At 40.6% G+C, this 24,386-nt stretch overlaps 1 protein-coding gene across 2 annotated transcripts; it reads right to left on the bottom strand.

Annotated features, from left to right (window-relative positions):
- Nucleotides 1–201: 201 nt before the first annotated feature.
- On the bottom strand, nucleotides 202–24,386 carry NXPE3 (neurexophilin and PC-esterase domain family member 3). Of its 2 annotated transcripts, none has more exons than XM_074855957.1 (7): nucleotides 24,300–24,386; nucleotides 22,878–22,929; nucleotides 20,685–20,897; nucleotides 11,739–12,499; nucleotides 9,629–9,702; nucleotides 5,744–5,950; nucleotides 202–4,815 (listed from the first exon to the last, which is right to left on the bottom strand). In XM_074855957.1, the coding sequence occupies exons 3-7, from the start codon at nucleotides 20,775–20,777 to the stop codon at nucleotides 4,265–4,267; spliced, it is 1,686 nt and encodes a 561-aa protein (XP_074712058.1). In that variant the 5' UTR covers nucleotides 20,778–20,897; nucleotides 22,878–22,929; nucleotides 24,300–24,386; the 3' UTR covers nucleotides 202–4,264. The 2 variants fall into 2 exon arrangements, with proteins under 2 accessions (XP_074712058.1, XP_074712067.1); XM_074855966.1 differs by lacking the exon at nucleotides 24,300–24,386 and adding an exon at nucleotides 23,412–24,116.

Raw genomic sequence — 24,386 nt, 5'->3', positions numbered from 1 at the left:
CTACGGATTTCCCCTTGGCCGGTTGGGTTGCAAAAGCCCTCAGAGAAGGAAGCCCAGATTATATACAAGATTTTATTATGTTTCAGGCCTGAAACACTGACAACAGGAAACATCAGTGTGCTTCAGCACTAGGCCTCATGTCACGCTTGTGCTGCTTGCACAGACCACTCCCCTTCAAATACACATAATCAGAAAAGAGAATCACTTTTTAAAGGGATTTTAATCTATAAACCATAGTGTGAAAGTTCTACCCAACACACAGCGCAAAAATGTAATAGGTAAAACTAAGGGAACTACTACACAACTATAATAATATAAATTTTGTGGGGTTATGGCAAACAAGATAAACCAAGACTAAATCAGATGAAACAGTTTAAATAAACTTGCCCTCTTTATTAGGAACTTCTTACTCTTTGAGCTTTTTGGCTATTTAAATTGTTTTTCATCAGGAAATAAAAGACATCAGAGCCTTCTTTGTATTGTAAGCATTTCAATAATATACATATGATAGAAAAAACACTTTGAAAACCAGTTTTTTCTCTGACACACAGATATAGAGTCCTTTGCTGCTACCAACAGATAACAAGAGCCTTCCAAACACTCTGAATATACATGAGTAAAAACTAAGCATTAAGTGATCTGGACTTAATGAGTAAATGCTTTATAAATCAATTATGCATTTGCGACTGAACTTTTTTGCTGCTACTTAAACTGCCGTGAGTGAAACAATGTTTTAACCCACACTTCTGCAACAAAAACTCCAATACTCTCACCCTTCCCAGCAGACGACTCTAAATCTTCGTTTTTGTCACATATACATGTCACCTGTAGTAAATAAAAAGTCGTACAGACCCTTGTAGTAAGCAAAGTTCCCATTTTCGAATGCTTACCTCTAACAAGTAAAACAATGAAAAATGGTAATTTGAATCTTGTAAAGCAGAGCTGCAATAGTGCTGCATAGCAGATGAAATTAGAAGCAGCTGAAAACTTGAAAAAAGAGAAACTTCTGCTTTTTATCCTCTCTTTTCATCAACAATTCAACTACCATTTTTACTAACTTTCTAGAATGAAGGAATCAGCCTAACATGATATATATGAGAAACAAGATTCTCAAAATTTTAGGTGCAGAAACTCACTGTGTATCAGTCTAATCTGTAAAATAGAGTTTACCTATTTTATAAATAAATTGCTCTGAAATCTTCTGATAAACACCATAAAAATACAGTCTTTTTCATTGGGATTTGAGTAAACTGGATTTCAAGTAAAAAAATTTAAAAGGGAAAAAAAAATCTCTGTTTCGAAAGGTTAGTAATTAAATGCTCAGGACAAGAATGAAAATATGAGAAATAAGACAATTTCTTCCCTTCAAGTGAAGAAAATGGCAATAAAAGGAGGACAGGGCTTTGAAAAGTCTCATTAAATAAATTTTTACAGATGAACAAAGATACTTAACTGAAACTGAGAAATTCCTTTCCAGTCCTGTTTCATATTAAGTAATTTGAAAAATAACCCACCTCTTAATCTAAGTCCCTGTTGAAACCCATTTAGAAGCTTTAAAGAAACTGATTTAAAAATATTTTATTGCTTCTATGTTTCCATATACAGTACATACACAACTGGTAACAAGACAAGAATAGAAATGAAAAATAATTTATAGCTCAACTGAATGACATATAAAAGCAGAGTGTCCCCAGTCTTCATCTTAAAACATGAATAAATCCTCAGTTTCTCCCTTTCTCCTCCCTGTCTATTCCAGAGCCCAAAGAAATGAAATTTTGGTCCTCATTCCAAATCCACTGACAATTTCCCTCAAGTTCATTACCTAAAAGCTAGTTAATTTGTTATTAAAAAAATCTAATTAATCTAAAAGGGAGAGGTTCTACCAGAAGGTGATTAGAAATCTTTGCTAATAGCAGTCCTGTTCTCTTTCCCTCAACTGTCAAAACATTTAAAAAAATATTTTCTTCTCAATGTGATCTTGGTAGCTAACAGCCATATAACGTTGCTGTTGAAGAGCAGTGGTGGGCACTACAACATTCAGAAAAGAAACATGCTGTCACAACACTTGCACACATGATATGGCTTTATGAGGAAAACCAAATGGTTAGTCCACAAATTAAGCAGTTTCCTTCAAAGAAAAAGTCTGAAGTCTTATTTTTATTAACATTATTTGGATAGATTTGTTATTCAGGATGAAAGCCTTATACTCTACCTATTTTAAAAAACACACCTGGAAAAGATGAAAGGTCATTTTGCATTGTGGTGGTTTACCTTCCCAGACTTGAATTGGTGTGGTCTCTTTTTGGCAGAGGATAAATTGCCATTAACATACTAAAGTAAGAAATAGTTACCTAAAGCAAGAAGTAGTTACCTAAAGCTAATGTATGGACAGATACTATGTGAGGCAGTTGTCAGTAGGAACTGGCAAGTTGGACCTCCTTAATTCTGATTTGAAAAGCTAAGAATATATGCTATTTCAGTGTATGCAACTCCTCCAGTCATTTTTTAATATTTTAAAATTGATAAGTTTATAGATGGATGCTACTGACGGCTTTTACATGCTAAAAGCATTTACATTTGTTTATAAGAGTTCTCAGTTGTCCTTTAAAATGAACAAAACAAAAACCAGTTCCTGTAGCTGGTAACATTAGCTCTCTTGGGGCTCCAGCAATAAGAGAACAATCTTCCTAACATAGCAGCCAACATGGCAAAGAGTAAAAATTTCTAATATGAAGATATTTTAATTATTCCAGTCTGTGCAACCTAACAATTTGCTTTATTAATCTTCTTAGTTTGCTCAAAAAGGCTCAACTTTCACATTATCCTTAAGCACGATATGCTGCTTTAGAAGCACTCCACTACTTTTTTGACACATTTCTCAGTAAATCCACTGGTAAAGACTACCTCTGGCCTGAGCGGGACCAGAAATAAGACAACATGGAACACTTCCCTGCTGTTTAATCTGGGAGTTGAATTTAAATCAAAACTTGGTTTTCAAAGCACTACTAGTTAAAACTATAGACAGGCTCAATCAAATTAGCAGCAGTAAACACCAGGCCAAGAGGCCCAGGAGTCACCCACTTTCACACTAGCAAAACCGCAAATATTTACCAAGCATCTGTAGGAAGGGCAACCCTGTGTGCGCTTGGCTTTTGGGTGCAATTTTTCTGTCCTTCTCTACTGGCAGTAGTGAAGCTCATGAATAAACAATAAAACTGCCAGACACAGAAGGGGCATCGTTGCATGGCCTTGACACTAGTGTATGCCAGCTACTGTCACCATCGCCAAATATCGTCACGTGTGTTCAGGTCACTCGGCTTCTCCACACAGACACAATGTATGAATGATGTACAATTATCAGAAGGCTCCAGCAAAGCTGGGATAACGGAATAGCTTTACCTTACAGGGAAGGGAAACACTTTCATTAGTAGATGCTTCAAGCTTCAAGTAGGCAAGCCTGCAACTTGAACTTGCAGAAACTGCCTGAGACAGTGTCTTCACTGAGGTCAAAATATACACACTTCTCCATTAGAGATAAACCAAAAGTAAACAGTGTATCAAAACTCAAAAGAGATTCAGTAGTACAGGAAACCAGACTAAAATACTGGCTATTGGCGTTATTTAGCAGCCATCTGTAAACACCAAGAGTGCCTAACTAGTGTGCTCTATTTAACACCAGCAAATTCTTGATGAATTAATGCTATAGATATTTTGATTGTGCTTCCTTGATTGATTTTGGTACACTCCCTTCATATTTCTAATTAGGACTTTGAAACAAGAACAGACACTGTGCTTCTCTGACGTACAACTGGAGGAGATGTCCCTCAAACTCTGGAACGTTGAGAGAAAGACCACTCCCAAAACTCCTCCCACGTTTCATACACAGTTCTGAGCAGCAAGACTCTGGCAACACAATCAGTGTCATATGGATTAAATTCAGCATACAGTGCAGACAACTAGTAAAGCTAATAACCCACATAATTTCTTATTGAATCCTGTCAGTTTAATTTAAGGTGCTCTCTAATCATCTCAGATATGAATGATAAGGTTGAAAGGAATCAACCTTGCAGGAAGATATGGCCTGAACAGTCAACTCCTCTTTACCACCCCTCACAGCTACCCAGAGTTAAGGCCACCCCACTTATACTGCATGCAAGTACAATAAGCAGAGTTCTTCCATGCCATCCAGCATAACTCGAAAGCTCCGACAAAGAGCAGCTTTGTTCGGCTATAGCAAAAGATGACATAGGGATACTCACTTGTGCTAAGTTTGCAGAGGGCACACATAAGATAAAAATGCATCTATTTGATTCTTAACAATGACTTCTTTTGGGTGCAAGTTATGTGGCAAGTAATGAGCCAGAGACATCTCCCAAGCATCCACAAAGTGCACAGCAATTCCTGAGAACATTTTCCTCATGACAGAATCAAGCTGAAAGGAATACCAGTCACTGTTAAAGAGGCTCACTTCTGGCCCAAGCTCCTGAACATTAGCAGTTCTGATGATGATTAGAGTCTTGGGGCTGCGATCCAGCAGTTGAATAACTGATCTCCGAATGTTCCTCAGCCGCCGGATGTACACTTCCACAGGGAAAGTACTGAAGTGGGACCATATAGTTATGGCTATCACCGTGTTTCTCCCACCCACTATGCCATTCAGTTCGTTGGCGATGTAGCGCAGTTCACTGCTAAAGACTGTTGAAAAGCGAATGGGTGGCCCGTGACAGCGGAACTTCAGTAGGATATTGTGCTTCAGGTCCACAGACATGAAAGGGCCCACGTTCTTAGGACTCCCCAGGTTAAATTCCACTAGATCTGAAATCCCAAGAACAAGCATTAGTGAAAGAGGGCACAGGAGATTAAAAGTATCAACAAGGTACTAGGACCACAGGGTAGCAGTAGATAAGGAAACCTGAACATCATTCTAAGAACTCTAAAATGAAACGGAAGGTAAGCATTATATATGTGTTAGCTGCATATTTCAGAGCAGAGTTTGTGGGTGTTGAAATTTGCAAGACAGCACACTTCAACTTCACAAAGCTATCAATGACTTTTCCAAGTTTCCCGAATTATTTTCTTCTCTCTATCACAAAAAAGAAATTCTCCAAATAGATTGCTTCAGTCATTGTTGCCCTATGAATCCAGTGTTCACAGGAACCCTTCTGGTAATTTTAGGGCTCCATTAAATTTAAAGATGACTTTAACTTATAGGCATTAAGGAGTCTCAAAGTCTGTGTTCCAACACAATTTAACTGCTTTAGGGGTAAGGAAGGAATATCTAATTGGCTACTGAAATTCTGTTATTTAAGTTAAAATAAGGGAAATACAAGAAAGGGGCCAAAACCAATCAACAGTAATGAAAGTCACTGGCTACTTCATTCCAGAGTCACTCATATGACTGGGATGCTGCAAGGCCTTATGCAGGCACCCCAAGTGACTTCTGCCATGCCCCCCCCGGTGGCCACCTGAACTCACAGCCACAGCGGCAGTCTTCAGTGGTGAAAGATTTTACAGGGACAACTTTGCAGATACCTTGTGACCCCATTTCCAAGGCCTACATGTTTCCAGTGTCTGCTCAAACATTTGACTAACTGCCTTTCTGTCAGGACTTCTGATGACATTTCGTCTTTCCTCTTCCTTTGTTTTGTAATTGTCATTCAGTAAGATCAACTCTGTGTCTGAGATGTGAGAAATAAAGCTCTGCAAAGACCTTTAAGGACAACACCAAACTTAAAAAAATAACCTGGAACAAATGCTGTCAGATATTCAAACCACTGCCTTATTGTAGAGTCTCCAAACAAGTGGATTATTTTTCCTTGTAAGCACTTGGTTATATCATCTGACTTGTTAAAATGATGGATCCAGTGTGTTCGGGGCCGCCACTGGTCTTCATAATAATAACCAGAAGGGGAAGCTATGGGATCTTCAGCTCTGTCCATACTACTTGAATCTGGAAGAGAAAAATTCTTTGAAATTAACACACAAACAAAAGCAGGCTCCATAGCCTTCATGGACATACAGCCAGTGAGGTACGAACATCCTCCCTGGTTTAAAGCAAAAGAGTAAGATGTACCACATAGATTGAAAAGCTCGACACATCACACTTCTGTAAACCCGAGTATTTCACCCCCTATCTCTGCAGCAAACCCTGCGACTGCTGACAGAGTTGGTTGAACAATTATAGTTTAATTTAGTTTAAATTAAATGGTATCTCCGATGATGAAGTAAAAAAAACAGTATCTGACATCTTTCACGCTTAGAAGCGCTCAGTCTGAGTGCTGGCAGAAGGCACAGAGGAGCAGGGGCAGAAGGACCAGCAGCTCGCCGCCTCCTGCCAGAGGGGCCGGACACCCCAATCACCGCCCCTACCCCCCCCCCCCCCGCCTTCTCCCGGAGCCCCCGTGACGAAGCGCGCTGCTGCCCCCTGGCGGGTGTGTGAGGGGAGGCCGCGGCCCCGCCACCGGCCCCGAGGGGCACCGGCCCCACAGTGACAACCTGGTGACACTCAAAATAGAAAAAAAAAAAAATAAAATCCGTCCGTGGAATAACACACACCCCGGCACTCCTGCTCCAACCACACACGCTGGAAGAGTGAAGTCTGAATCTTAAGGGCTTCAAAACTAGGAAATGCCATAATTAAAGCTATGACTGAAAATCTTGTATGTGCCCTCTGAATGCATGAGTTATGAGAGTCTCTAATTCCATGGATTTCACACTTTCTGCTGCCCTTCCCTTTTTACTGCCTGGGACAGGCAGCCCCTGAGGAGCCCCGAGACTCCCCGGGGAAGCTCTGTTCTGTAGGACGCCTGCTGAACTTGCAGAAGTTGGACGGTGTGTTGCAAGCAAGGGCCAGAGATTACAGGAAGAGAAGCTGCAATCTCATGATTACGTCAGTCACACATTGCCATGTATCCCTTAGCACCAGTGCGATACTAGTACGTCGAACTTCCGTGAGGTCGTCACAGGTTCCTCCTTTCCCACGTGTATTCAAATGCTTAAACCGAACAAGCACAGAGCTGTTCCCTGGCACAAACACCAGCCGCATGCAGCAGCCACATCCAGCTGTTTAAACACTGTTACCCACCTTGCCCTGGAGACTACCTCTTAAGAACAGTCCCTGGCCTGTCCTACTTGCAGCTGTTTGGGAAATCACACATTGCCATGGCCAAAATCACGCCAGGGACCATTCTAAGTATGTAAAAGTACAGGCAGTAAAATCCCAGGGCCCAGAAGTGTCCCCTGGTAGATGCTTCATTATAACACACGTGTAGCTCAACTCTCAAAAAAAATCAGATGATAAGCATCTTTAAACACCCATCCCTAATAGGCATTTTTGGTCTTACTGTTTCTATGCAATATTCTCTGCGCATTGCATCAGTAAATGTTAACTTCCTTAGACCTAACAGGGACACTTACTTTTATGTTTGTATAACACAAAGACTATAATCACGAGTTACCACAAAAAAAAACCATTAGAAATTTTTATCTGTGGACGATTCTTTAAATCAGGCAAGAGGAACAATCAAAGAGAAAAAAAACTCAACTTAGTAATGTTGTCTCATCCCATACATATAAAACGGGAATCCTACAAACAAAAGGAAAAATCCCTTCATAAGGTCATGTAATTAAAGATTAATTCATAATGTGCATTCACAACTTCAGTTTGTTTCTTAAGTTTTGATGTAAAAACATTTCAATTTTTTACCTTTTAAATTGATTCTTAGGCTACACATATATATGTATACATACATATATATGGTACTAGAACAACTTCTTGGTGCCTCACACTAAACCTAACACCAACATTTCAAATCTGTGTACAGTATCACACCAGTTTTGCTGCGGAATTCAAAAAGACACCTTTAGGGCCCCCAACATAAGAAGGACATGGACCTGCTCAGGTGTGTCCAGAGGAGGCCACGAAGATGATCGGGGGCTGGAGCACCTCCCCTGTGAGGACAGGCTGAGAGAGTTGGGGGTGTTCAGCCTGGAGAAGAGAAGACTCCAGGAAGGCCTTATAGTGGCCTTCCAGTACTTAAAGGGGCTACAGGAAAGGTGTGGAGGGACTCTTGATCAGGGGGTGTAGGGATAGGACAGGGGGTAACAGTTTTAAACTGACAGAGGGTAGATTTAGATTAGAGATAAGGAACAAATTCTTCCCTGTGAGGGTGGTGAGACACTGGCACAGGTTGCCCAGAGAAGCTGTGGCTGCCCCCTCCCTGGCAGTGTTCAAGGCCAGATTGGACGGGGCTTTGAGCAACCTGGTCTAGTGGAAGGTGTCCCTGCCCATGGCAGGGGGTTGGAACTAGATGATCTGTAAGGTCCCTTCCAACCCAAACCATTCTGTGATTCTAGGACTTTTGGATTTTATAGCAGCGAGTAAAAGCTCCAATCTGAATAGTTACCAATCAATAATAGAAATAAAATTTTGTGTTTCAGAAAAATAAGTTTTAAAAATATACTTGATCTACATTTACCCCCAAACAGAAAGGTAGGTACAAAACCAAGAGCAGAACAACAAATTCAAGTGTGCCATCAATCCTAACAAATTCATACATCCACAATCATTATACTAATGTATTAAGTTTATTTATTCAGAGACTGTTCTTCTTAGAAGGAATTTCCCTGAGGAATACTCTGCTACTCCTATCAACCCTTTCTAACCCGGCATTAATCCTCAGGAAATGCAGGCAGGCTTTGATCTTCCGTAACTCCTGGAAGAAGAGCGATATAATAAAATTTCAAATTTGCAGCAGTTTCTGCAAGGAAATATATAAGATAACAAAAGCAAATAAAACCCATGTCATCTAAAGGATCTGGAGAACAAAGGGAGAAAGCACTGCTGGCCTAATAGCAGCACTTTATTTTTTTAGTGAACAGCAAAAATGAAAGCAAGAAATGCTGTAGGCTGTTTTCTGTCAAGACTTGATTGCTCAGGTCAGGAACTCCACCTTCAAAGTCTCCCACAACCTTATAAAAAAAAAAATCTGAAGAGCTTTCAATTAAGAATTAATCCTCTGTATATCACATTTTATCCAGGATTTTTAGAGGCATAAAAAGCGTGCACATGGGTATGAACGAGCTCTAAGTTTAACTTAGTATGGACTGACTCTTTGTTCTGTTTTCAGTCAGGGTACAATTAGGTTCTGGTCCACAACTGTAGGTTTTGACATCCTCTGGTAACACAAATGACAGCAATACTTAAATGAAAGTTGTCAAAACTTGTTAAACAAAAATCTTAACAAAGGAAGAAATTAAGAAACACCACACAGCTGGTTTTGCTAAGATTAACTTGAGAGTTCGGTGAGCAGTTACTGTAAGACACTTTACATCTCTGAGTAAATGCCAGAAGACAGACACATTTGGCAAGAGAACAAACTTCTTTTTTTTAAATTATTTTTTGCTAAAAATCCCATTTATGTATGTAATTTTAGACAATTTTGTTATTAGTACTGACCTTATATTACACTTAACACCCAAAAGCCTTCATCTTCTCAATAAAAATTTAAAAGTTAATTTCTATTCCATGCTATGAAAACAAACAAATCAATTATTACCTCATGCCTGTTGTTCTTTTTATAAATTTAATTATGAATTACAAACAAGAATCTTTTAAAGTTCACTTTACCTGTAAATGCCTTGGGCTTTACAATCACTGAATCAGGTCCACTGGAGAGTATCGGCCTTTTGATATTCACATCACTTGAACAAAAAATAATAACAATACTATTTGTAAAGTTTACTGTGGAATTTGAAGGTAATATTAATCTCATTTTTTCTTAATCCATTTCAAATAAGTGCATAGGACTCACAGTAATAATTGTTTACTTTAAGTTTACTTCCTGTAGCTGAACTCATTCTGTATTGATTTCCTTGAGACCATCATCGCTATTCTGAATCAGAATTCAAAATTTAATAGCACTAGGACAAAAATCTTGCACACATTTTTACTGGCATAAACCTAGATAAAGCTACCAAGCTATCAGAGGTCTGCAAGAAGCTTTGGGGAATTTAGCACAAAGATGGGAAGTTCCCAGCTAGTGGTACGTGTAGCACTGCCAGGAGACAAACCACTGCAGGGGTATGCTGCAGCCCAGCCCCCAGCTCTGCCAGCTCTCTGTAGGTGCTTACCACAGTAAATACCTGTGTTGAGGCAGATAGCGCTTTCAGCCCCCGTAACCCCTCAGCCTGCTCCGCAGTACCCAGCGGAGCTTGCAGCAGTCCAGCACCAGCACCACCTGCAGTTCCAGCTCTGGACAATGCTAGCGGTGGTGTGTCCTGCCTCTGGGGCAGATGGTAGTACCAGCCAATGTCCAACCAACTTCAGAGATCTCCAGCAATAAGGTCTTCCAGCAGGACAGCAATTTGCTGAATACAGAAACAAAGCTCATCCCCCTAAACACCAAGAGACCTCACAAGTACTTGTTTGTGAACATCAGTGAATTCTGATCATTCTGTGTTGGACACATATCACTACTGTCCAGCTGCGACAGCTGCAGAGAATTAATACTAAGCTCTTGTTCTGTCTTTTGTTGCTGTTTTGTAGAGAGTCCCTGTCTAATGTTTTCCTCCATTTAAGAAATAAATTATTTGGAATTTCTATAAGCCGTTTCAGTCAAGGATCTCAGAGCTGAACTAAACAAACAAAAACCAAAACAAGCAAAAAAAATTTCCCACTCCCATTTGGAAACATCACCAATCAATATCAGCCATATTTTACAGGTGAACTGCCTGAGGCACAGAGAGTCAAAAGATCCACTTACAAACTTGTTAAGGAATAGCCAAAAAACAATTCCACTGGTACTTACTTTTGATTTCTGGCCTTCAGTTACAAGCATGCACACACACTTTCCTAATTAAACTACTTGGAGCTGCTGCTCTAAAATATTTCCCAATTTAAGCCTCAAGTGGACATACTGCTGAAACACTTTCCTTCAACACCTGTTTTGGAGAGCAAGGCAGTAGCCTACAACTACAATTCTGACAGTAGCTAACTTTGTCTAATTTCAGCTGAGGGTGTATACAGACACACTTCTATCACATCTACCCATGCACTAAGAGATGTATTTTTTTCTAAATGCTGAATGCAGAAGAAAAAGATGACTGTGAAACTAATTTAGTTTGACACTCCATATAACATGCATAGATCATTTCCACTTGCACAGGTATTGCTCAGCAATTTTTTCTACCAGGTGTTTTCTTCATGACTGACTTAAAATTATTCCTTAGATTTGAAAGTCATACTGAGCAACAAGGAACACATTGCATTTCATGTAAGACAACTTTACTGAGGATAAAAGCAATTGGTATTTTGTGTAAAAATAAGCCTAAAACCTGAACCTTTTTTAGGTAGCTCAGACATGTCCAAAAATATCTCTCAAAGCATTGTTACTGGTATTGCAAGCGTTGCTGTGGAAGCAAAAAATAAGGAAACGGTCCCCTAGATCACCACCAGATTTAGACAGCATGCTTTTGGGAAATTCAGCAGGTGCACCACTGTTGCATTCAAAGCACAGAGAGAGAACCACACTCCCAGTCTCTTTAGTTTAAAATTACTATTGTTCTTGCATGGCTGAATAGAGGGGGAGAAAATATTCAACAAATCACATAGAACACCTGATCCTGCAGATGCACACCTCTTCTAAGGCAATCTGTCATATTTCACCAATAACCTAAATTTTGTCTTTTAAAAAAATAAATACTTGACTGAGCATATATAAATTCAACAACATACCTACCTTTGGAAGAAGAGGCTTTCCTCTCGTGTCAGAAGACCTTTTTGATATCCACCTTTGGCATGGCTGATCCGGCTGGCACAGGACAGTTTTCGAGGCTTGTAACAGAACCATGGCTCGCCTGTGTAGAGATCTGTGAAGTTACAGACCGGGAGATCTCCAGGCAAGCAAACATTGCACTCGGTAGTTTCCGAATACCTCCCAGACTTGAATGAGCTTTTGAAATAGACCCTGTCTGGCCTTTCTTCTCGTAAACGCAGGAGGACTTGGATTGCTTCACTCGGATGGACAAGTGACACAGAAACTTTGACCTCTCCTGGCCAAAGCAAGGTAAAGAAGACTTTGTAAAGGCCATTATGGCAATCTACAATCTTTCCTGTTGCTCCAGCTTTCAGCAGAGGAGAGTGAATTCGTGCCTGTAGATAGTCTCCACCATACTGCTTGGGTTTTCCGTGGAAATCCTTCATATGAACAAGTACCTCTAACTGATCACCCACCTTGAAGAACCCACTGGGTTTCACAATCACAAAGTCACTATGTGCAGGATCAGTGCTCTGTACAAAGGCAATTTTGCCATCAGGGGGTTTTGGCCACTGTATTGCAGCAAGCAACGATTCCTGTTCTGCTTGTTCTCTTTTGGACAAAGTCTGCTGCTTATAACCACAGTAAGGCTTCCTGGTAGTTTTGGTTGTCTGGGATAGAGAATGCTGGACATTGTTTTCTGTTATCCAATTTGATCCTGAAACTGTGTCATCATCCAGGTGCTGGGGAGAAAAAAGATTACGTGAAATTGTGCTATTAAATGAAACACAATGAATAACGAATGCTTTGTCAGAAAATGATCCCAAGAACTGGGCTTTGCTTTACAGAGCTTTGAAGCTGACCAAATTAAGCAACTTTACTAGAAGACACAAATCTATTACTTTGACCGTGGGGTTTCTAAAGAAACAGGTGGGCAACCTGTGGTTACCCTGCTCTGCCAAAGAGGCTTTTATATAATCAGGCCAAATATATTCTGTTATTGGCTACAAGCTCATTCTGTAAACATCAGCAATGTGAAAAATAATTACAAAAGGTTGATTGATTAAATAGTAAATTGTAACTCCTGTTTAATTTTCTTACTGTAGTAACATTTTAGTCTTCAAGCACAATGAGGTCTAATAGCTGCCCAATATAATGCAAGGAAATAGGGTTTCTTTGAGACATTACAGTGCAGATTAAGCTGATGGCACCCCCTACACATGCCTTCTAGAGAAGCCTGCTGCTTGTAGCAGCTGCAGCCATTTATCTGGTCACACTCACATTGCTTCTCATCTAGTTATCTGAAATGTGGGTTTCCCTGTAATGCACAGATTAAAAGAAATGGAAGAAAAGAAAGGAATGCTTTAGGGGCAATAAATTCATGAACTGCTGGGCAAGTAAAATAGTCTAGGACAAGCTAGGACTAAACAGGCAAAAAAAATATTATTTTTAAGGTTTTAAAATCTATATACAGCTTCTTCTAGAGCCAAATGAAACACACAAGCAAAGTATCCCCTAATCCGCATAGGAGTTTAAAAATTAGAATAGTTAAATATAACGCTAGACTAAGAGAGGGACCTTTTACTGTGACTTGAGATCAGTGTCCAAAACAGTATTTTTATGCAAATTACTGCAGAGATACCATCTTCTTCGTGACATCACACAATTGTGCAGGTTTGCATTAGGGTAATTTAAAAAACAGCACAGTCTATGACTCCAGAGCTACCTGTGAGATTTCTAATCAGCAAACTCAAACTTATACCTCAAATATGCACAAAATCAGCAGTTAAGGAGTACTTAATTATCAGGTGTATATAGTAGAAGTTTTCCATATTTGTATTCCATAGAGAAGCAAAATTGTTTTTCAAGCAAAGATTAAAATTATACACTGTACCATTCACATGGCATCAGAGAATATGCTAGTTTAGATTTGAAAGACTGCTAAAAAATTAAAACCACGCAATCTGAAATTTTTTAAAAGATCATTGTACTTACCAATATCCTAGTGTTTTCTGTTTATTTCTGCCAGAATTAACTGCTTATTAATGTACTAAAATTCCCAGCACTTTCATTAAAGCCTTAGTTATTGTTATAAACCTTAGTCCATTGAAATATCACCTAGAGTACATGTGCATACTAAGTAGTTCCCCCTTGTTACATTTTATTTGAATTTGCCAGTATATTTAAAGTCATTTGAAGAACACAGAGATTCAATATACTTTTTTAGAAGAAAGGTAAACCTAACAAGCTATAGAAACACACAGGCTTTTGAAGCTTGTTACATAAGAAGATGGTTTTGATCAGCTTAGGGGGATAATGAGCACACTAGGATGTAGGATGGATACACAGAATCTTCTCTGTTTGATATCCATGTTAACTATAAACCTACAATTGTAAATTGTTACATTTTAACTATAAAATGTAAATTGACAGGTATCCACAGATATACAAAATGTTATTATCACAACAGAAGCTTTTGCTTCTGTTTTACATTTCCACACAGGATTTAATAAATTTTCCCTGCAGGCCATCTGAGGTAATTCGTAATGGTTTCTATTTTCCAACACAGCAGACAAAAATGGAAATGTATCTTTGCACATTACTTTTATTAATACAGTAAATTTCAGGCAAAGCTGAGAATTAATCTCGGGCACAGTTCTACTTTAAATCTTGCCTACATGCACTCCTGAATTAAGCCAAGTTTCTATTCTTGGATACCTTCAAAACTTTTTCCTTTCACTTTCTCATGCATATACATAAACAAAAAATACTGCATGGAAATATTTTTTAAATATTTTGATACAACCAACAAGGTGGTAACCATGTCTCAGTCAGCAAAAAAATTTAAGCATTTTCCTAAGGAGGAGTGGAGAGGGAGAATGTGTGTTTGGTTAATTCTTGCGTTCAGTGTAAGCTCTCAAGTTTCTGTGTTTCAGTTGGTTCTTCAATGACTGGTACTTCAGGGTGGAGGGGGCATGGAAAAACAAAATCCTTTCAAATGAAGAAGAGAGATGGCTATCTAAGAAGGCCTTAAAACAGACCTATCACTATTTTTAACCTTCTATAAATTCTTCAGGGTTTTTGACCCAGCCCTTCTGCCAGAGATGTAGTAGATGTCATTTATGGCCTAGTTAGCCTTTCTAAAGTCTTTTCAAGGGCATACCTATATCTTCCAGTGGAAAAGGATGCAGAGAACACCAAGCCAAAAAACTATACATTCAGAGAACAGAGCAGAGAATGTAATTTGATGTCTCTAAAGCAGTCCACTTAACGCAGCCTTTTTAGCAAAGCACAAGGCCAAAGCTCTTCGCTTGGATGCATCAGAGGTCCCAGACAAGCACTGTCACTTCAACTCCAGCAGCTCTAGGTTATGACCCATTAAGCAGAATAGATCATACCACAAATATTTCCTCGGTCAGTCTTCAAGGGGATGGGGGAATCTCTATGAAGGTAAAACCAGAGCTTCTTCAATATTCTGAAGGACCATTCTTTCTCTAAGATCCTTGTTCATCTTTTCAGCCCTCTTCCAAGCCCAAACAGGACCATGTGTTATTGCAGAATTATAAGCTTATGTCTGAAAGTAAATTACACCATGTATCCTATTCACAGGAGAAAATATTCCAGATTCCCTTTCCCAGTTACAGCAGGGAAAGCTTCAGATTCAATTAATATACAGAAGATGCTGGACTGGAATAGACAAACTTTCCAAATCATCTTCCTTGCTTAAGTGCTTCCCAGGCTCATCTCCAAATAAGTGTTCAAGTTCTCTTACCCCTATGGATTCACAGGGCTTGCCCTAAAGCAGATTAATAGCTTAGTCTGTCCCCACTCCATTTCCTTCCCTCTCTTTCACTGGCACTTCCAAATCTGACTCCTGTGTGTTAAGAAGTCATACTGAGCCCATGCAGAACTGTGGCATCTCTACTCTAGTTAGCAGTCAAAACAAAATAAAATCTCTTTAAGTAGGGCAGATAAAGAGCATTTGTCAAGAGTCCTCTTCCTTTATGACACAGATTCTTTCAGTTTTTAATACAGTCTGCACACTGAATAACACTGGCCCTGCTTTGCTTATTTCCATATATACTGCATTTCAAGGTGTCTTGATTTTGAGTTCAATTCCCAAGGGGTTTTGTCTGTTTGTTTGTTGGGTTTGAGGTTTTTTTGTTTGTTTGTTTGCATGGGGTTTTGTTTGAGGGTTTTTTTTTTTTTTTTTTTGCTGCATTCTGAAGTTAACAAGAACTTAGATGTGACCACAAAGTAATTTAATGGATGTCTGCCAAGTAACACAGGCAGGACCAAACGGATTACATGTCAATTAAGCACAAACAAATTCTCAAGCTGTTCCTGCTGCATGAAGATGTCATAAAAAGGGAAAAAGGAAGCTGTATTTTCAGGAGAACTAATGAAAGTTTCAGTTCAACTACTCAGCTTTTAACATTCTCACTGCTAACTAAGCAAAAATAAGATGCAACATATAGCCCCACCCAGGCAATCATGTTCTCAAAGATATTCTAGAAGGGTCACAGGGTACTTGGTTAGACCTCCAATGAACACCTGTCCTCAGTTAAACGCAATAATATTGGTGGCCGATAAAAAATGTTGAGTATTTCAATTGCTGCTGAAATGGTGTAATTCCACCTCAAAGCCCAGTTATCTTCCACCAGCTGTAAGTCTTAGCTTGGCCTAGTACATTCAGAACAATTGTAACCCCGTGTACGCCACTAACATTAGAGCAGGAAACGTCAAAGGAGACTCCCAGGTGACAGGCATAGTGGGGGGGGGAGAAAGTTCCAGTTTGCCCAATAAAGGTCTTAATTTATGCAGCAGACAATATTTGAAACTGAAATTACTGAAAGGTCAGTCATCTTATTTTCAGTAATTTTACACTCCAAGTACTTTATCCCTATTTGTTGTCTAAGACAGGCATGAGATCAGTTCACAGTCTTTACTGTCTCACAGCACTGACTGGGTGAAGTTACTCTAAATGTCAAAGCCAATCCTAAAAAGCCATCACCTGACAGACAAATGTTTCAGCAATAATCCAAAGAAGATGATGCAGTTATCTTTCGTAGGCACCTGCAATTTAGCAGCAAGAATAAAAAAACTTTGTTACATAATTCTTTTGTTCGGTTTCAGCTGTTTGATTCCACACGCCATTCCTTCATCCTTGCAAGAAACTTCCCCTCTCCTCATGCACTCTTTTTTCTAAGTGCTTTTAAATAAAAGAATGCTCACAACCAATCCTGAAGTGGTTCTGTTGCTCTAAAGGCAATTGGTACAAATATAAAAAATCTCCTTTATCCTAAAGGCGTGATGTTGCTCCTTGGCAACAACCTGATACTTCGCATGGAGGTTTATGCAGGGTTACAGCAATTGTTCTGAATGTACTAGGCCAAGCTAAGAGTTACAACTGGTGGAAGAGCATTTTATCTGTCTGGCTGTGTTTGAAAAAAAACAAACACAAAAAAATCAAAACCCAAAACCCTTCTGATACTATAATGCACTGGTCAGCTGCGGACCTCAAGGAAGGAGTTACCCCATACGAATTAAACAATAAGTAGGCTATCAGATGTTTTGTGGACAGCTTGATTTTTATTTTTTTTTTTTTTTTTAAACACAAGGTAAGAAAAGTAATGTTCTGACATAGGTAGGACTGTTGAGAGGGTATCATTAGTAGCTTAAGACTTCAAGAGGGAATATTCCAACATGAAAAACTATAAAATCCTAAAGAGAAAAAGCAGAGAGGCTAGCTGTGGGCTAGCTGATAATTGCCTTGGCTCTTTAGCTTTAGCCAGCTAAATTAGATGGTTTGGAGATGAGAAACACGTCTGATGCATCTACAAACACGTTTTCAACAGTAACCAACAATAAGCCCTCCTTCCAGAGCCTGAACGGATTTGGTGACAGATGTTCTGTGACAGCTTTCTAAGACATTTTCTGGCTTTGATCTCTGACTAAAAAGAATCAGCATAGATACCTATACTAGACTGCCTGGAAAGCTATGCCAAAGACAGAGACAAATACCAGAGCAGGTCCATTCAGAAAAGTCAAGACAACAAAGGGGTTAGAGTTGCATGTTACGGCATAAAGGTTTACCAGCAACACAATACTTAACCAAGTTTGGAATATCAGATATGTAAAGGTCAACAAAGCCACACAGATACTGATCATGAATAGCGGCAAGAAAAAGCACAAAGTGAACACCCATACTGCATTTTTCATTTCACTCTCAAAGATCTGCCAGAGCCCTTTTCTCTAAAAAATGTAATTTTTAAAAAAGAAAGAAAATAGTCTAAGATTCAAAATATCAAGGGTGTTCTTCATGGAACATCCTAGGCCAAAAAAAAAAAAAAAAAAAAATCAATCACAGAAAGAGACAAAGAAAAGTTACCTTCTATGTTACACAAAAATGACTACACTAACTCACATCCACAGTCCATCAAACACAGTATTTTGATTTCCAGTAGTTTCCAACAGCAGGTATGTGGGGAAAGAATTACAGGCCAACCATGTTGTGATACTTCCTCCTGAAGGCTTAATCCAGTTGCTAGCATTTCATGGCTGAGAGACTTCCCAAACACTAGGGTTGACATCTTTAAGATTTAGTATCTCCTAATGGATTTTTCTTCTATGAATTGATCCAGACTTTTTGAATATATGCTTTTAGCAGCTACACAGTCTTACTGCAAGGTAAGCTTTGCTGCAATCAGTGAAAAATCACCCTTGCTTCCTTTGAATTCAGCATCTCCAGTTTTTATTTAATGTCTCCACTAGAATTGAAATAGGTAACAAACTCATTCTTTAGCTATTGATCCTGTGTCACTTGTGATTTTAGGCCTCTCAGACATCTTCCTTACCCTTATATGAACCTCTTCCAATTCAAATCTGCCTTTTATGGGGTGAGAGGGGATTTTACAGCCCCTTCTTTGGATCATTTCATTTGGGCATGACTAGCCAGAAGGAAAAAAAGCTCTGCAAGGAGGATACACACAACTTAAAAGCATAAAGCAGTTGAATGGCTAACATGCATAAAAGATAGCTATAACTTAAGGAGGTATTAGGCCAAGCATTATTATGCTCACCCACCAAATGCCGCACTGGGCAGTCTGGCCAGGCAGGCAGCCAATAAGCAGGATGAGCCTTCAAGGCTCCCTGGAACAGTTCCTCAGTGATTTTATCTGTCTTGACTTTAGTCTGGTGTTACTGACTAATGCACTTAGAAAATATCTCTGCATTAAAGCAGTAAGTAAAATGAATAAATATGCAAGTCAGATATAGCAGAGGGAAATAGGAAAAGGCAAAAAAAAGTTGCATTAGTACAGGCTGAGGATCAACTAGCTAGCTAACAGCTCTGCAGAAAAAGATATAGGGATTCTGGTGGACAGCAAACTGATCACATGTCAACAGCAATTCATTGTGGCAATGAATTAACAAGATCACAACAAAAGCATTGAGCAAAGTGATAATTCCCTTTAACATGACCTTGATGAAGCCACACCTAGAACATTGACTCTGGTACAGGGTGTCCAAAAACCACACACAAACTGAAGAGACCAGCTAAGAACCCCTGAGATTATTAGGGGACTGGAGTACATAACAGAAAGGAGACACTAAGGGAACCACACCTTTTTTCTTTTTTTTTTTTTTTTTTTTTAAGTCTATAGAAGACAGAGGAGAGAGAAGGGATGTGCCATCCAGAGGGACCTGGACAGGCCTGAGAGGAGGGCCCATGCAAATCTCATGGAGTTCAACAAGGACAAATGCAAGGTCCTGCACAGGGGTTGGGGCAATCCCAAGCACGAATACAGGCTGGGCGATGAGTGGATTGAGAGCAGCCCTGAGGAGAAGGATTTGGGGGTATTAGTGAATGGAAAACTGACTATGAGCCAGCAATGTGCACTCACAGCCCAGAAAGCCAACCGTGTCCTGGGCTGCATCAAGAGAAGTGTGGCCAGCAGGGCGAGGGAGGGGATTCTCCCCCTCTACACTCTGCTCTTGTAAGACCCCACCTGCAGTGCTGGGTCCAGCTCTGGGGACCCCAACATAAGAAGGATGCGGACCTGCTCGGGTGTGTCCAGAGGAGGCCACGAAGATGATCAGGGGGCTGGAGCACCTCCCCTGTGAGGACAGGCTGAGAGAGTTGGGCGGGTTCAGCCTGGAGAAGAGAAGGCTCCAGGGAGACCTTAGAGCAGCCTTCCAGTACTTAAAGGGGGCTACAGGAAACGTGGGGAGGGACTCTTGATCAGGGGGTGTAGGGATAGGACAAGGAGTAACAGTTTTAAACTGAAAAAGATTAGAGATAAGGAAAAAATTCTTTCCTGTGAGGGTGGTGAGACACTGGTACAGGTTGCCCAGAGAAGCTGTGGCTGCCCCCTCCCTGGCAGTGTTCAAGGCGAGGTTGGACGGGGCTTTGAGCAACCTGGTCTAGTGGAAGGTGTCCCTGCCCATGGCAGGGGGGTTGGAACGAGATGGTCTTTAAGGTCCCTTCCAATCCAAACCATTATATGATTTATTCTATGATTCATAACTGCAGTCTTTCACTACCTAAAGGTGAGTTACAGAGGAACTGGAGTCAGAAGCACACAATAAAAGGAGAAGAGGCAACTTCCACCTGCACAGAAGAGAAACATTCTTCCCTATGAGAGGGGTGCAGCACTGCAACAGGCTGCCCAGGCAAGTTGTGAAATCTGATCGTTCTTGAAGACTGTCAAAACTCAACTCAACAATACCCTGTGCAATCCAAGCTGACTTTGAAGTTAGCCCTTTGAAGACAGTGTTGGATTAAAATACCTCCTGACATCCCTTCCACTCTGAATTTTCTGTGATTCCAAGTTGTAGCTAAATTCTCTCAGTCACAATTCTAACCTTACACTCAAAGAGGAATAATGTTGCTCCAGCACTGTTGGAGGAGAAAGAGGATCTACTTACCTCTAACTGAAAAAAGTTATGGACGAGCACCACAATAGCCAGTACTGCCATAAGCAGGCAGAAGATCTGCAACCTGAACGAGTCACGCCACATTGTCCATTCATGTCTTTCCCTCCCATGTTAGATGCTGCCATGACTTCCATTCACCACAAACATGAATGTCATCTCGTCTCAGTAGTGCACGAGAGAATTCAGTTGACTTCCACTTCATTCCTGCAAATGCATTTACAAAAAACTATAGTAAGTCCCCAAAATATTATTGCAAGTAAAGTCAAGTTCAACACTGAAAGCATATAAATGGTGGAACTGTGCACAGCAACAACTGGTACAATAGAACTGTTAAGAGATTTTTGTGGCATTAATCTGAACAGTATTATCTATTATGTTACTAAATTCTCTTAGGCATGTCAAGGCAAAAACTTATAAAGCCAGTCTCACCTGTATTTGATACAAAAAAAAAAAAAAAGCAAAAGAAGAGGGCAGGATCTCTTACTGGCAGCTAAAAATCCAAAACAAATGACAACCAGTCTATTTATCTTTTAGGCCACACTATCACCATCCAGCTATCATGAGCCCAAGACTTCCAGCAGAAACTTGTGGTTTTAGACATCTCCCTATCTACCTGATTAGACATTTCAATTATTAATCAATATTAATAATTAAAGACTAAGGTCTGAAGCAAGTCTGGATAAGCAAGGTAAAAGGTACTGTTTCCAGTTTTCTGCTGGGGAGACAGAAAAAAAATAGCTGGAACATCTATTAGTTAAACAGGAGATATCTAACAGAGTTGAAATGCACTAAAATTGAACTTCAGAAATCTTCTATAACATTAGACTACATGCTCCCTGTTGGTTTGTTTTTTTTTTTTTTTTTTTAGCATTCCTTTTACATCATGTACTCTTTTGCAGCTGTAATGGTAAAAAAAGTAAACTTCTGGGAAGAATGCAAGGTGTTGGGCTTTGGTTTTGTTGTTTGTGGGTTTTTTTAAATAAAATATAATAATGGTGATGTTTTTTAACTTTAATGAAATATATTGTTTCTTTGAGGTGGCTTGATAGCTGATCCGTTATAAAATCACAGACTTAACAACCATTGATAAACGGTTCTAACACCTTAATGCTTGTTCAGTTTGACTCCCATCTTCCTCCTTTTTAGAGGGACAATTTTGAGGCAGTCATTTTGCAAGCCTTGCAGAAGGAGAAGCTCTAAACTCGGAAAGACAACAGATGGCAAGGAGAGACAGTCAAAAGACACCAGTCTCATCAAACCTAATATTCTCAAAGCAGTGTTATTCATACAACCATCCACCAAGTACAACAACATAATCAAATGATTAGATAAACTCTGTATAACTGAGGAGTTATACTATTTATTAAGACTATATGAAGAATGCTGTGTAAATTGAAATTAAACATAATGATACCTTAAATATCAAATTAACTAATTGAATCATCCATTAAGTAAGCATAGACTAGAAAACTAAAATATATTACTGGTATAACCAAGACAGTCTAAAAATAGACTCACTGCACATGAAATTGCTTTACAAGGATTATTGGGATTATAACTTCAAATGCTTTGGTGAGAATTACAGAGATTGTACTTCTGACTGATGAACAAGCATTGAAAGAACATCCATTCACATAGAAGTATCAAACTGACAAAACACAACAAAAAATGTTGGAACAGTTCTGTGCTAGTATGAAGTGTTACATTTGTATAAAATATCTACTTGTGTTTTAAATGATAACTGATAATGAATATACCTAAATACATTAAAATGCTAATTTAAGACCATATATAAACAAATATACCATATATATACACCAATAAACCATATATATATACACAAATACATTAGAGAAAAGGGGAATTTCCAATTTTGTTGCTGAGAATTCTCTTCAAATCACTGAAAAACACGAGACACTGCAAATTAATAGAAAGTAATTTCATACACCTAAAAAGGCCACAGAGTCTACTCCCACATATTTCTGTTCAAAAGTTTTTGTTCAAAATTTTCTGTATTTCTGTAAACATCACATGTTCTAAAACATTCAAATGTATAAGTTTAGAGCTTTCTTTTTACTGAAGGCCTTAACACATTTCCAGCTTTATCATCCCTGAATAATCGACCTGGTTCATTTTCTGTATAATGGAAGCACATAAATACACCAAAAAGCCTTAGATTCTTACCCTATTCTTGGAGCATTCTCTGAAGCCATCCATGCAAAAGGCCAAAAATAACCTTGGAAACAATACAGAGAAAAACACCATGCATATATACACACACAGAGAAATATTTTTTTAATAAAGTCTCATATATTGGTGGTTTGCTTGCAGTGACACAAAACAACATGGCAGTTAAGACTCCTTGCTCATAAAATTAATTTTGTTTCTACAATAATTCAGGGATTTTTTTAAAAAAAAAAAAAAAGTCTTTTATTTTTTTTACATTTCAGTCCTATATCTTTGAATTTTCTGCTATTTATTGTTAAGTAGTACTCCTCTCAGCTTTGTTCCATGTAATTAAACGCCCCATTTTGCCGAAGGCTAAAAGCAAAAAACAGCTCAGTGACATTTTTAGGAACAGCCTTCAAGTTCTGTCATGCTCAATTACAGGATTTTGTTGTTTGTTTGTTTTTTCCAAGTCGTTAAACGCTGCCAGCTCTCTACCCCAACACTTCCCTAAGCCAGTCGCGTTGCAAAAGCCCCTATTAGTGCAACCACCTCAAAGAACTGCCACGCAAACCGCCAAGGCGGGGGAGCCACGAACTCCGGCCATGCCAGAGCCATTTCACCGAGGCACAAGGCTTCTAAGCTAGACGCCCGCCTTGCTGCAGTCACAGAAAATCGGCTTTCCCGCTGTTTTCCCTCATTCAGCCTTGCTCCCCCGAGAGCGGGGCCGCCCGCCCCGCCAGCAGGCGGACATCCAGAGGTCAGCACCGATCCCCTGCCGGAGCTCGGCTTTGCGGCAGCTCCCCGCAGCGGTTCTGGTCCGGTAAAACCCGCCTGCTCCCACCGCGCGGTGTGGGCGCTGCCTGACCCCGCGGCTGAGGACCGGGCACCCACAGGAAGGGACCGGGGGGAAGGCAAGCAGGAAGGGCTGCTGCCGGCACTGTAAACGGTAAAGCTGTATTTTACTGCTTTGAAGGTACTTTTTATGGCGCCCTCCCCATCGGAGCACACCCACGGCGGCCCCACGCAGCAGCCCGGGCACACGCCGCGGGGCCAGCCGGCCCCCGTCTGCCGCGGCGGCTCTCACCCCTCGGGGGAGCGGCGCAAGAGGCCGAATTCGGCGGCCCCGGTAGCGGCAGGAAGCACCTTCCGTCGCCGCCGAGCTCAAACCCGAGCGAGGGCGGGCGGGCCCGGCGGCGGGGCGCAGCAGCGAGGGGACGGGGGGATCTAAGCGGGACACCCGCCAGCGCCGGGAGCCCTCCCCTCAGCCGGGCACCGGCACCCGCCCCCGCCGCGGCGCCCCGCGGCCGCCGGGCCTCCTCCCTCCAACGGCCCCGGCCCCGCTGCCGCCCCTCCCCAGCTTCCCCCGCCGGCTTCCCCCCTCCTCCTCAGACAAGCCCCGCACGCCGCAGGCCTCGCCGGCACCCCACATCCTCTCACCGCGGGCCCGGCCGCTCCCCCGGGCCAGGCGGCGGCCTCGCCCCCGGCCCGGAGGCGGCTCGCCGTATATCTACCGGCCCCGCCGCC

This window comes from Strix uralensis, chromosome 2 (genome assembly GCF_047716275.1).
Source record: "Strix uralensis isolate ZFMK-TIS-50842 chromosome 2, bStrUra1, whole genome shotgun sequence".
NCBI lineage: Eukaryota > Metazoa > Chordata > Aves > Strigiformes > Strigidae > Strix > Strix uralensis.
The sequence above is the reverse complement of the archived record's forward strand: the minus strand, read 5'-3'. Positions and strand labels throughout refer to the sequence as shown.

Coding starts and splice junctions, on each gene's coding strand:
- NXPE3 (XM_074855957.1), bottom strand. CDS start 20,777: ATGTGGCGTGACTCGTTCAGGTTGCAGATCTTCTGCCTGCTTATGGCA. Junction 12,500..20,684: donor ATAACTTTTTTCAGTTAGAG/GTAAGTAGATCC, acceptor TTTTCTCCCCAG/CACCTGGATGATGACACAGT. Junction 9,703..11,738: donor GAAAGCCTCTTCTTCCAAAG/GTAGGTATGTTG, acceptor TTTTTGTTCAAG/TGATGTGAATATCAAAAGGC.